Here is a 12,893-nt window from a genome sequence, read left to right as displayed (position 1 = left end):
TCTAAGAATTCCATTCAGGTAACTTTCTGACACACAGAGTTCTATTTACACAAATTCAGATATTTCTAAGAACTTAAAACTGAAAGAGAGAAAACTGGAATCCTTTATCCTGGTGGTTTTCAAAGTATGGCTTGTGAACCGTTAGTGGGTTATAAATGTAATTTATAAGGCTACGACTAGTATTCTCTTTTCTTAAATGAAACAGAAGAAATATTAGTAAGTTACATATAGTGTGGGTAAATAATCTTCTGTTTTAGTTTGTGCAAGTTTGTGTGTGTGTGCTGGGCTTTGATATAAAATGTTGCTGTTCTGATGAAAGAAAAGTTTAAAAGCCAATGCTCTAACCCCATGTGGATAAATATTAAAAGGTTATGATATTAAAAGTATTAGATGAAAGTGATGGAGATTCTTTGGGTTAAAAAGAGATTTTTGGGGGTTAATCCTTAATGAGGACTTTCTAAGCATTATAAAAAACCAGAGCCATTATAGAAAAGACAGTTTTGATTCCATTAAAAATAAAATTCCTGTCTCCATATATATAAAAAGGCAAACTAAGAAAAAAATCTTCAAAACATATGATGGAGGACTAAATTTCTTTAATAAAGAGAGTTACAAATCAACAGTAAAAACCATGAATAATGCAATGGAAAAATGAGCTAAGGATAGAAATTGCAATAATTATAATTATTAAAATAAACCAAATGGCAAATAGATGTAAAGATGCTCAACCTTTCATCTAATTAAAAATGCAAACTAACACAATATAATTTTGAATATATCAATGTCTCATAATACACAGTTTCGGTGACAGTGTGGGGAAATAAACTCATAAATTGCTGCTAATAATACAGATCAGCGCACTATTGTGGGAAGGTTATTTAGTAGTATCAATCAAAACTTAAAATGTGCCAACAAACTTTGGTCCCACTTTCCTATCTAGGAATATTGCTTACAGCTATTGTGGCACAAATGAACAAAGATGCAGATACCAAATGTTTGCTGGGGATTTTTATGTGGTAACTAAAAACCATGAACAATTTGACATCCATCAATGAGGAACTGACTTTAAAAATTATTACATATTTACACAATTGGACAGGGCTGATATTGAAAAATGTTCAGAAACAATTTAAGGTGAAAATATGATAGAGTAATATGTATTGCATGATCTTGTTTATGTAAAACCACACAAAATGTGCACAGAAAATATCTGGAAGGAGAGACACTGGCAAACTTGATTATCTGTGAGGAGAGAGATTAGGGATTAGATGTGGGAAAAGACTTCATTTTTAATCTTCAATATTGTTTCAAGTATATTTGCCATTTTCAGTAAACTATGAATAAAGCACAATCTACTGAGATTCTGAGTAATAAAGAGATAGAAAAAGGTACCATAAAGAACTATAAATCAAACTGGTATTTTTTGGAAAACTTACTCAAAACCTGCAGGTTAATTATGTCAGTACAAAGAAAACTAGTTTCTTAATTTAATGATTATGATGGCCTTCTAAAGGCATGGTTACACTGCAATTTTAATTTTCAAATACTATCATACTGAATAATAAAGAAAGTCAACTGTACATAACCTGCTGAATATAAAAATCTTAATCTCAGCTTGGAGGGAAAAAGTATAGCAAATTTTTCTTTTAAAATAGGCTAATTCTCTTTTGAAATTAGCAAATTATGACCAGTTTCTACTTCATGGAACAGAGGAGAAAAATACTTCACTTGCAAGGTACAGGCTTCCCTGGGAAATAAAGCAATGCAGATCATTTATTCTAGGTTAAGGTGGTTAATTACCATGTAAGGAATGATTTAAAGGAGCTAAGAGGATTTCTTTTACTTATTTCTCTTATTGAACACAAGAAAGGGCTGAAGTTGGTTAAAGAAAGGGTACTGATATTCTTTTGCAAGCATATTTATGAACATGCACAAATACTTAGCTCTAGTTAGGATGCAGAACCACATAAGAAAACTCTTAGGAGACAGGCAACATTCCCAAAAAGCTTATACTGAAATCTACCTTCCACTAAAGATAGAAGAAAAGTTTTTTCAGATTCAGTTCTATTGGCTCTTTAAATGTGTTTAAGTTTGTAAAAAATGGTCAGAGTGACATAATTTGGCAAAAATTTAAGATAAAAAGCTGTTATGTACATGCACTCATAAACACACTCTTAATTCTTAATAGTTCCATCTTTTTAAAGTAAAGGCCTGGAAACAAGACTTATGTTGACAAAATGAATACCCACTTGCATTTTCACACTGTAATAGACAAATGATTGAATAATTTTACCTCCTCCCATGGAATGTATTATAAAAAAACACTGCAAACAATCACAGTGCTCTGCTGACTTTCTCAGTTTCTCTAAAATCTTTTCCTGATAAAGACTGCCAAACACTTTGTGACCCACAGCCCTAGAAAAAAGAATATAGATTAAAAAAAAAATCTTGCATTTATTATTTCAAGATTTTATTATTTCTGACTTAAAAGACTATAAACTTGAAAAGGTATTTTTACTGTTTTAAGTAAATTCTACTTCTGTTTAATATCAATAAATCATATTATATAATCTCAAAAATACTAGGTAGAAAATTGAGCAAATACACACACATACACACACATATATATTTATGAATATAATCCACAAATAACCTGGTTAGATAGTTCACTGTCAATGGATATTAAACTACAGCTTTTAAAATTTATCTTCTCTTAAGGTATAAGTACAACAAAATGAGCTTTTAGTTACATAGATTTTTTTTTTCCTCATCTTCTCTTAATCTCTGACTGTGGTGTATGTTATGTATTAAAAAGCAGATTGTGGTCAACTAGAAAGACATGAAAAATAAAAAATTCTAAATGGACCTTAGGCTTAAAATATGAGAAAAACATTGGTCACATCATGTTAGTACTAGATGAAATGCCACACATTTCATCTAGTACTAACATTCATGAGGCTCTGCAAGCCTTTTTGGTTGCCCAGATTTGCAAGTATTATTATGGTGAACTGAAATGTAAGAATGACTTCCATACAACATGTGGTCAGGTATAACTCAAAAGTTACAGAATAAGTTATATGACAATTAGAGAAAAGCCAACCAGATAATCAGAGGCACTCACTCATTTAGTGACTGCTTTTCCCCAAATGAGTCTCCCAGAACACTTAAATTCATGCTTTAGCAAAATTATACAATATTACACATTATAAACCTAAAAGACTAACTGCAAACTGTTTAAATAATGAACATTAGATTTGCAGACAACAAGAAGCTACTTAATTTTTAAAAGACAGCAAAACCAGTCTCAATGTAAATTTTTAAATGATCGTTTTTGGAGCTTTCTTCCCATTAAGGAGAAGAGACCATTATATATTTAAGGGCCAAATACAACCTCAGGCTGAGCTTGAATGCTGGGACACTGGTCTGGCTTGCATCTCAGTATCTGTATCATCATTTCCTGTTAAATCTGATTGATGAGAAAACTTTGATAGAGTCTTTACTATTACCTATAGTAATAGGTAAGAGAACAGTTTGTACTTGCAACTTTTGTCACGACCTAGCATTTATGAAGACTCAAATGAGGAATTTAGTAAATGAATTTTTCATGATTCATCTTTTTCTTAAAAAAAAAAAAAGAGAGAGAGAAACAACTAGGATGCAGATAGCTTCCAAGCATTGTGAAACACTATCATCTATGAAGGAAAAGATGATGGGCTGAAAGGCCTAGTGTCAGGTGTGGCAATTACATCTTGCTTTCATGTCAGTAGGACCTAACAGAAAGAAACAAAGATTCCTCATGTTTTTCAGATGACATTTGATTTTTACATTCGGCATAATCTCACCAATTATTCCCTGAGCCAGAAATATCAGTGATGAGCTGCTTACTATCAAATACATCTCTCAATGGTCCCTGAAGAATTTCATTTACTACCCCTTCTTCCATGTCAATCAAGACAGCCTGAGAAAGAGAAATAAAATGTAATCAGCATATTTTTCTTTAGCCACTCTATAAATAAAAATAATTTTTGAGCTTATAGTTGCATTGTTCTTTTTATAATTTAAACCAGATCAAATCTTTGACTCTTTTATATAGAATCTGTTACAAAAATTAAAAAATTAATTTCACTCTGCTCCAAAAGTGGAATCCAATGAAAAGATGGATTCTGAACCTTTACCCAAAGAATAAGAAGGAAAAAAGGGAACTGAATGATTCTCTCTGGTTTTCTAACAATTCGTTTATGCATATGCCTAGTGTTAGCTGCTTAGTCGTGTCTGACTCTTTGTGAACCCATGGACTGGAACCCATCAGGCTCCTCTGTCCATAGAATTTTCCAGGCCAGAATACTGGAGTGAGTTGTCATTTCCTTCTCCAGGGGAAAGTAAGAATAGCTATAGTAAAAGTCACTCAGCCATGTCTGATTTATGTGCCTATGTGACTATAAATTTCTTGAGAACAAGGTCTCAGAAGTCTAGATGGTAACCTTAACCAGAAAAAATTCTCAATGAATGTAGGGTGCATCAATGCATTTGCTCACTAGGTACAACCATGCTACTCTTTATGAAATCACAGCTGAAAACTGTCCAATTCAAATCAATAAACTACTTTATATGTGCAAAGCCAATACTGGACAGATGACAAAGATGATGACAGTGTCCCTCCCCGCCAGTAATTCACAATAAAAATTCACAAACTCATAAATGCCACAAGCTTTACTGACATGGGAGACAACATCTACTACTAAAAAGAAAATGAGAACCTCCTGAAGTCAGTTTTGAGAGAACCACCATTTTCATAGTCACTTGGCATTAAACCCTGACAGTATAACTCCTTTGATCTTTCCTTTGTCATATCAGACCTTTGTTTCTCCCTTGGAAGTTAATGACAATTGGAAGGAATTATTCTGGATTCCTCACTTAGCCAGCCTAGGTCTGCAGTCACAGCTTCCAAGATTTGATGTTTATTATTTTATTCCAGAGCTACCTGGTGATAGATATCAGGCCTTTCATCTTTCCCTAATAGTAATACAGGATTTACCAAATTCTGAGTGTTTGCCTGTTAACCTAAGATATTGGACACAGTGGAGGAGCCCAACTACCAAGTTATCTTTTAGACTCTTCAGTGGTCGCAGCCACATGATACCAAGACTACTAAGAAGAAATGGAAGAAAACTTTCTAGGAAAAAAGTCAAAGGCTACAGAAACATGCTGATTTAGTCTTTCCCACCAGTGTTTCCTCCATCTCCCGACTTGCTCACTTGTATAGTGGTGGGAAAGAGCTCAAACTGGGAGTGGATTAGGAAAAGTCAACATTTCTTTACTCTGAGTAAGATCTGGTAGGGACTAACATACTCCCTAAGGCATGAACTATACCAAAGGTTAATCAGTTATTCTAATTAGGTTAATCAATTATCCTAACAAGCACATGGTCTCCTAAAACACAAGGAGATAGTTCCCAGGTACCACAACACTACTGTTCTCTACTCTTTCAGCCACTCCTCCAGGTCTGATCCTTATCATCTCAATTATTTCCATAGCATCTAAATTATCTTTCTGTCTTAATCAAATATTACTGATCAACAGTTGGAAAAAGCAGTTTGTTGCAGAGACACAATCACAGAAGAGAAGTGTTGTTAGAATTAGCTTGAGACTAAACACAAGCTATTGACTTGTACAAATACAGAAGTATTTTTGTCCAGGAGTTTTTACATGGCTATGGTATGTATTCACTACAATATGGCTGAATCCATGCTTTGTACTGGGAGCAATAACTATGATGAAAAGAAAATTTTCACCATATTCAACTGAAAATTAACCTCCATGAGAATGTATTTCTGAAAAGGGAATGGCAAACCACTTCAGTATTCTTGCCTTGAGAATCCCATGAACAGTACGAAAAGGCAAAAAGATACAACACTGAAAGATGAACTCCCCAGCTCGGTAGGTACCCAATAGGCTACTGGAGAAGAGTGGAGAAACAGCTGCAGAACGAATGAAGAGGCTGAGCCAAAGTGAAAACAACCTCCAATAGTGGATGTGTCTGGTGATGGAAGTCATGTAGCGGGCTGGAAAGCAAAAGTAGGAAGTCAAGAGATACTTGGAGTAACAGGCAAGTTTGGCCTTGGAGTACAAAATGAAGCAGGGCAAAGGCTAACAGTTTTGCCAAGAGAACACAGTGGTCATAGTAAACACCCTCTTCCAAAACATAAGAGATGACTCTACACATGCACATCACCAGATGGTAATACCAAAAGCAGACTGATTATATTCTTGGCAGCCGAAGATGGAGAAGATCTAAACAGTCAGTAAAAACAAGACCAGGAGCTGACTGTGGCTCAGATCATGAAGTCCTTATTGCAAAATTCAGACTTAAACTGAAAAGTAGGGAAAACCACTAGACCATTCAGGTATGACCTAAATAAAATCCCTTACAATTATACAGTGGAAGTGACAAATAGATTCAAGGGATCAGATCTGACAGACAGACTGCCTGAAGAACTATGGGTGGAGGTTTGTAACATTGCACGAGAGGCGGTGATCAAAATCATCCCCAAGAAAAAGAAATACAAAAACGCAAAATGGTTGTCTGGGGAGGCCTTACAAATAGCTGAGAAAAGAAGAGAAGTGAAAGGCAAGGGAGAAAATGAAAGATATATCCATCTGAATGCAAAGTTCGAAAGAATAGCAGAGAGAGATAAGAAGGCCTTCCTCAGTGATCAGTGTAAAGAAATAGAGGAAAACAATAGAATGGGAAAGACTAGAGATCTCTTCAAGAAAATTAGAGATACCAAGGGAACATTTCATGCAAAGATGGGCACAATAAAGGACAGAAATGGTATGGACCTAACAGAAGCAGAAGATATTAAGAAGAAGTGGCAAGAATACACAGAAGAACGATACCAAAAAGATCCTAATTACCCAGATAACCACGATGGTGTGATCACTCACCTAGAGCCAGACATCCTGGAACATCACTATGAACAAAGCTATTGGAGGTGATGGAATTCCAGTTGAGCTATTTCAAATCCTAAAAGATGACACTGTGAAAGTGCTGCACTCAATATGCCAGCAAATTTGGAAAACTCAGCAGTGGCCACAGGACTGGAAAAGGTCAGTTTTCATTCCAATCCCAAAGAAAGGCAATGCCAAAGAATGTTCAAGTACTGCACAACTGCACTCATCTCACATGCTAGCAAAGTAATGTTCAAAATTCTCCAAGCCAGGCTTCAACAGTACATGAACCATGAACTTCCAAATGTTCAAGCTGAATTTAGAAAAGGCAGAGGAACCAGAGATCCAATTGCCAACATCCGTTGAATCATTGAAAAAGCAAGAGAATTCCAGAAAAACATTTATTTCTGCTTCATTGACTATGCTAAAGCCTTTGCCTGTGTAGATCACAATAAACTGTTGAAAATTCATCAAGAGATGGGAATACCAGACCACCTGACCTGCCTCTTGAAAAATCTGTATGCAGGTCAAGAAGCAACTGTTAGAACTGGACATGGAACAATGGACTGGTTCCAAATCGGAAAAGGAGTACGTCAAGGCTGCATATTGTCACCTTGCTTATTTAATTTATATGCAGAGTATATCATGCAAAATGCCAGGCTGGATGAAGCACAAGCTGGAATCAAGATTGCCGGGAGAAATATCAGCAACCTCAGATACGCAGATGACACCACCCTTATGACAGAAAGCAAAGAGGAACTAAAGAGCCTGTTGACAAAGTTGAAAGAGAATGAAAAAGATAGCTTAAAACTCTACATTCAAAAAATGAAGATCATGGCATCAGGGCCCATCACTTCATGGCAAATAGATGGGGAAACAATGGAAACAGTGACAGACTTTATTTTCTTGGGCTCCAAAATCACTGCAGATGGTGACTACAGCCATGAAATTAAGATACTTGCTCCCTTGGAAGAAAAGCTTTGACAAACCTAGACAGCATATTAAAAAGCAGAGACATGACTTTGCCAACAAAAGTCCATCTAGTCAAAGCTGTGGTTTTTCCAGTAGTCATGTATGGATGTGAGAGTTGGACTATAAACAAAGCTGACTGCTGAAGAATTGATGGTTTTGAACTGTGGTGTTGGAGAAGACTCTTGAGAGCCCCTCGGACTGCAAAATCAAGCAGTCAATTGTAAAGGAAATCAGTCCTGAATATTCATTGAAGGACTGATGCTGAAGCTGAAGTTCTGATACTGTGGCCACCTGACGTGAAGAAGTCACTCATTGGAAAATATCCTGATGCTGGGAAAGAATGAAGGCAGGAGAAGGGGACGACAGAGGATGAGATGGTTGGATGGCATCACTAACTTGATAGACATGAGTTTGAGCAAGCTCCAGGAGTCAGTGATGGACAGGGAATCCTGGTGTGCTGCAGTCCAAGGGGTTGCAAAGAGTCAGACATGACGGAGCAACTGAACTGACTGAGAATGTATTTTAGGGTTAGAGTTAAGATGGCTTTTATTATTTATCTAACCGTATATTTCCCCTAAAATATTTAGACAAAAAATGCTAAATATGCAGCATTTTTATTTTAAGCACAAAATTTTTCCCCTGAAGTTTCATGGAGACACAAATGTTTGCTTTATCATATTTATATTAAATGTGGCTTAGCAAATACTTTTTTTAAAAGTTGAGAAGTTAAATTTTATTCTAATGATACTTAAAGAAGTACAGTTATTTTAAAAACACATGCAATAGAAGAATCCAAGTGTATACAACTTACACGTGCTTTTAAAGAACAAATTTTCCCTTTGGAAATACTGCCACCATCACCAACCACTCTGAAAGATAAAACATGAGAAAAGGTTATAAGATCGCATATGGGTAACAATGCTATTAGATAATAAGGTTAACTTCCATTTGTAGAGGAAAGCTACTTATACGCCAAGAGAGGCAGACACAAAAGGCGACAAAGGGGCCATTCTTAACCTCCATCCCCCTTACCCATCTCCTATCAGGCTGAAAAAGTGAGGTACTTATTTCCCTGTCTTTGTTTGCAGTTTGGTCTGGCCCTGAAATCTAGTTCTGGGTAGTGAGATAAAAAGGAGGTATTCTGGGAAGTTTCCTGATAAAAATGACCAGATGCAGCTGGTACTTTTTCCTATCTTGAATATAAACATGGATGGGATTCCTGACAGTGGAGGCTGTCATTTTATAGTTACAAGTAAAAAAACATGCAGTCAAAAAACCAACACATGAAACAATATGACAGTTATCTTGGTCTTTAGGCCACTTTTCCAGACAGAGATCATCCGATTTCCAGTTTTCTTTGAATGTGATATAACTGGATACATCTACTGTTTAAGCCACCATTAGTGAGGCTTCCTGTTGCAGCCAAACACACATCAACTAACTACCAGTTATATATTGTTGAGGATCTAAGGCTGTTTCTAGAATTTCCTGTTGAAGATAAGTCTCTAAAGTAACTAAATTTATGACCACAAACAGTGTACAGGTCAATACAGTTTACAAGACAGAATATATGAAGGAAAGCTGTGTTGAGTATAGAAGATGCCATAGGTCAGAAGTTGATAAAATATAATCAATTCTCAGGCCAGCTCTGACCAGCTACTCGTGAAAACAAGTTTTATTGGAACAAAGTCACATCATTTGTTTATGTACTATCTATACCTGCATTCATGCTATCAGAGCAGACTAAATGAGATGTGGCATGGGCTTTATGGTCTGCAAAACCTAAAATATTTACCATCTGGCCCTTTATAGGAAAGGCTTGCCAACTCCTGGTATAGGTAAATTCCTATCATGTATTAAAAAGGTATGATAATTTCCTCAAATAGATAAAGAAGTATATAAAAAGATATGGCCCTGTTCTTGAAAGAGTTTTTGTACTACCTTGTGGAATAGATGCTGCATGTATTCATAGCACATAGGAAGAAGAGCAAGATGCCAAGGCCCTCTCCTCAAACTTGATACTAGGGAAATAAGAATGCTCTCAGGTTAAACTATAAAACAAACCAAGGAGATGAGAATATAGTTAGGTAAAGTCACCTTATTAAGAGAGAATGGCTTCCAGGATGAGTCTCAACTATGCAACAATGAAAGGAATATTACAGAGGGAACGGGAGTATGAATTTAGTTAGAATACTATGTAGTACTACAAGGAAGGACTGCAAAGGCAAATTTGAGTCTCTTAATAGTATTTAAGGGAGAAGATATTCCAGTGTACAAACAAGAGGAAACCTAGTCTATGTGACAGATGTCTCCATATTAATAAAAATAAATAACACCAGTCATTAAGTTAAGTTAGGTAATATATCTAACTTACTTTGGTCTGATTCCATGGTCACCAAGCAACCTTCTATTAGTTAGATTTCCTCATAGATTTCTTATAGAACAGAACGTGCCTTTGAAAGATAATAAGTATCTGGTCTTGAGTTAATAGTTCTATGACTACATTGACTTTCTGCTTTTTAATCTCCCACCTTAGTTTGGTTTTCTGCCTGTATTGGAGAGCACTGGACCCATTCTCAAGGTGTCAATGAAGTTTCTGAGTTTGCAAGCCCGAGGATCAAAATCTGAAATTCACCAAAAAGTGGGGCCTAGTAGCCTTCCCTAGGAGATAACTGCCTCAGATATCCAACCCACCAATTCAAAGTAGAACTGAAATATTTATTAGATTAAAACTCATATAAACCATTTATTTTTCAGTTCAAGCCCAGCAGGTTTAGTTTTATTAAGCATTTTGAAATGCATGAACTTCATGACTTAACATTAAAAGCTTAGAAAAAATACTCTGAATATCATATTACTCTTTCAGGTAAAAGATATATACTTACATATTTGTGGTTGTTGTTTAGTCGCTAAGTTGTGTCCAACTCTTTTGCAATCCCATGAACTGTAGCCCAGCAGGCTCCTCTGTCCATGGGATTTCCCTGACAAGAATACTGGAGTAGGTTGCCATTTCCAGGGAATCTTCCTGACCCAGGAATACAATCAGCGTCTCCTGCATTGGGTTCTTTACCACTGAGCCACCTGGGAAGCTCTATATTTACATATACCCCTATTAAATTAACAAAACTAATCTGACAACACTTGCTTTGTTTCTTTTTGGCGCATTCTATTTGTAGAGCAAATACTCCTGACCACAAGTAATATTACAGGAATGTAAACAATATATTTTTCTTTCAAAAGTTAGCCATTATTGAATGCATTAACAAGATACTCTCAGGGAAATTTTCAGCATTCCTTTTAGTGAAACTTTATTTCAAGGTCAAGTTAAAAGAACGCACATTAAAGGTTTTTTTTATTTCTTGATATAAGAAATAAAAAGGAAACGTAGTCCTGCTCTGCTGAATGATATGAGAATATTAATGACAAGAGAATATGCTTTCAATAATGAGAAAAACAAACAGATGGACAACTTCTTTACAGCTATCAACTGTTATCGTCCTTTGAAAAATTTTATCCCAAACTGCTAACATAAAAATAATCATTATGCTATGTGATAAACTTTAACCCCATCTTACCTGGTATCCACATTTCTAAAGAAGCTGCTTATTGCTTCATCATAAATCGCTTTCTAAAAAGAAAAAATACATGTATTGGTGTTTGATTACATTTAGCTTCTTTTCCAAATTAAGTCCTTTTAATTTAAGGATTATTAATTTAATTATCCCATGATACTTTAAAGGCTGGCATACAGCTACAATAAAAAAAAGTAAATAATCATAAAATGCTTAGATTCTTCCAATCTAGAGAAGAGGAAATATCGTGAGATCTATGGATTAAATTCAGCTGACGGTACTGAAGAATGATGTCCTCACAGAATTGTAGAACAGGTGCATCAAATGAGAGCTTTCCTTGGATTCTTGGCAATCATTTAAAAAGCTAACTGGTTAAATTAAGGATTACAATACCACACATGTTACCTGTTACTGAAGACTGGCCTGCTGAAGTCCATGGGGTCACAGAGCCGGACATGACTTAATGACTGAACAACTTTCACATATACTATATCATTGCTCCTCACGAGAACCCTGACAAAGATGCAACTCTGAGAATTAAGACTAAGGTCTCTGGCCAGTGTTCCTTAAGACCGTTGTGTGTCTAACACCAACTTAAATTTGTCCTTAACGTTTGTCCATAAGTTTTGAGTCATTTTGCTGTGCAGAAGAAATAACCACAACATTGTAAATCAACCATGTTGTTGTTGTTTTAGTTGCTAAGTCGTGTCCCACTCTTTTGCAACCTCATGGACTGTCGCCCGCCAGGCTCCCCTGTCCACGGGATTCCTAGGGTCTCTTGTATCTGCATTGGCAGATGGGTTCTTTACCACTAGCGCCACCTGGGAACCACCAAGAATACTGGAGTGTGTTGCCATTTCCTACTCCAGGTAATCTTCCTGACCCAGGGATCAAACCCCCGTCTCCGGCATTGGCAGGCGGATTCTTTACCGCTGAGCCACCAAGGAAGCCCCCAAATCAACTTACTTCAATAAAATTTAAAAACAAAAACAAAAACCAGTTTGCCCTCTACAAAAAAGATCTCATATAAAAATATCGGCCAGACAACAGCTCACAGAGAGTGATTCTTGCTTATTTTTTGGAAGAGCCTCAGTGACAGATCTGGGGTGCGGGTGGGGAATTAGGGTTAGCTGTACCTGGTTGACGGCAGCGTGCTCCCTCAGCGCCAGGTCCCAGAAGCAGCAGCCGATCTGGTTTCCGCACTGGCCCACTGTGCCCAGGAAGGAAAGAGAACAGACATTAAGCTGAAAAAAGGGCCACTGGCCTCGGCGGCGACTGGGTCCCTATCCTCCCAAGGAGGCTTACCCTGTACGACCACCGACTGGGTCATGCTTCCGCACGGCCTGCCCACCGCACCGCGGAGTCCGCGCCGGCCTCCGTATTCCGCGCCCACCAACGGGC

General features: G+C 36.7%; 1 protein-coding gene across 7 annotated transcripts in view; it reads right to left on the bottom strand.

Annotated features, from left to right (window-relative positions):
- The window catches only part of TUBE1 (tubulin epsilon 1), a 25,150-nt gene extending 12,257 nt beyond the window's left edge, over positions 1-12,893 (bottom strand). For 5 of the 7 annotated variants that reach the window (XR_014065282.1, XR_014065279.1, XR_014065281.1 and 2 more), the window contains exons 1-6: positions 12,798-12,893; positions 12,629-12,702; positions 11,496-11,548; positions 8,732-8,789; positions 3,843-3,958; positions 2,294-2,415 (exon numbers count right to left, since the gene is read on the bottom strand). Coding sequence is in view for 4 of the 7 variants with exons in the window: in XM_081529617.1 (XP_081385743.1) it covers positions 2,294-2,415; positions 3,843-3,958; positions 8,732-8,789; positions 11,496-11,548; positions 12,629-12,702; positions 12,798-12,822 (448 nt within the window). In the remaining 3 variants the exon portion in view is untranslated. Of the gene's footprint in view, positions 1-2,293; positions 2,416-3,842; positions 3,959-8,731; positions 8,790-10,017; positions 10,055-10,451; positions 10,545-11,495; positions 11,549-12,628; positions 12,703-12,797 lie in introns of all 7 variants that reach the window. The other 2 variants (XM_081529620.1, XM_081529618.1) reach the window with 2 other exon arrangements.

Source organism: Giraffa tippelskirchi, chromosome 9 (assembly GCF_054371585.1).
Source record: "Giraffa tippelskirchi isolate mGirTip1 chromosome 9, T2T-mGirTip1v1.2.pri, whole genome shotgun sequence".
Lineage (NCBI taxonomy): Eukaryota > Metazoa > Chordata > Mammalia > Artiodactyla > Giraffidae > Giraffa > Giraffa tippelskirchi.
This window is presented reverse-complemented; position numbering and strand designations above follow the sequence as displayed.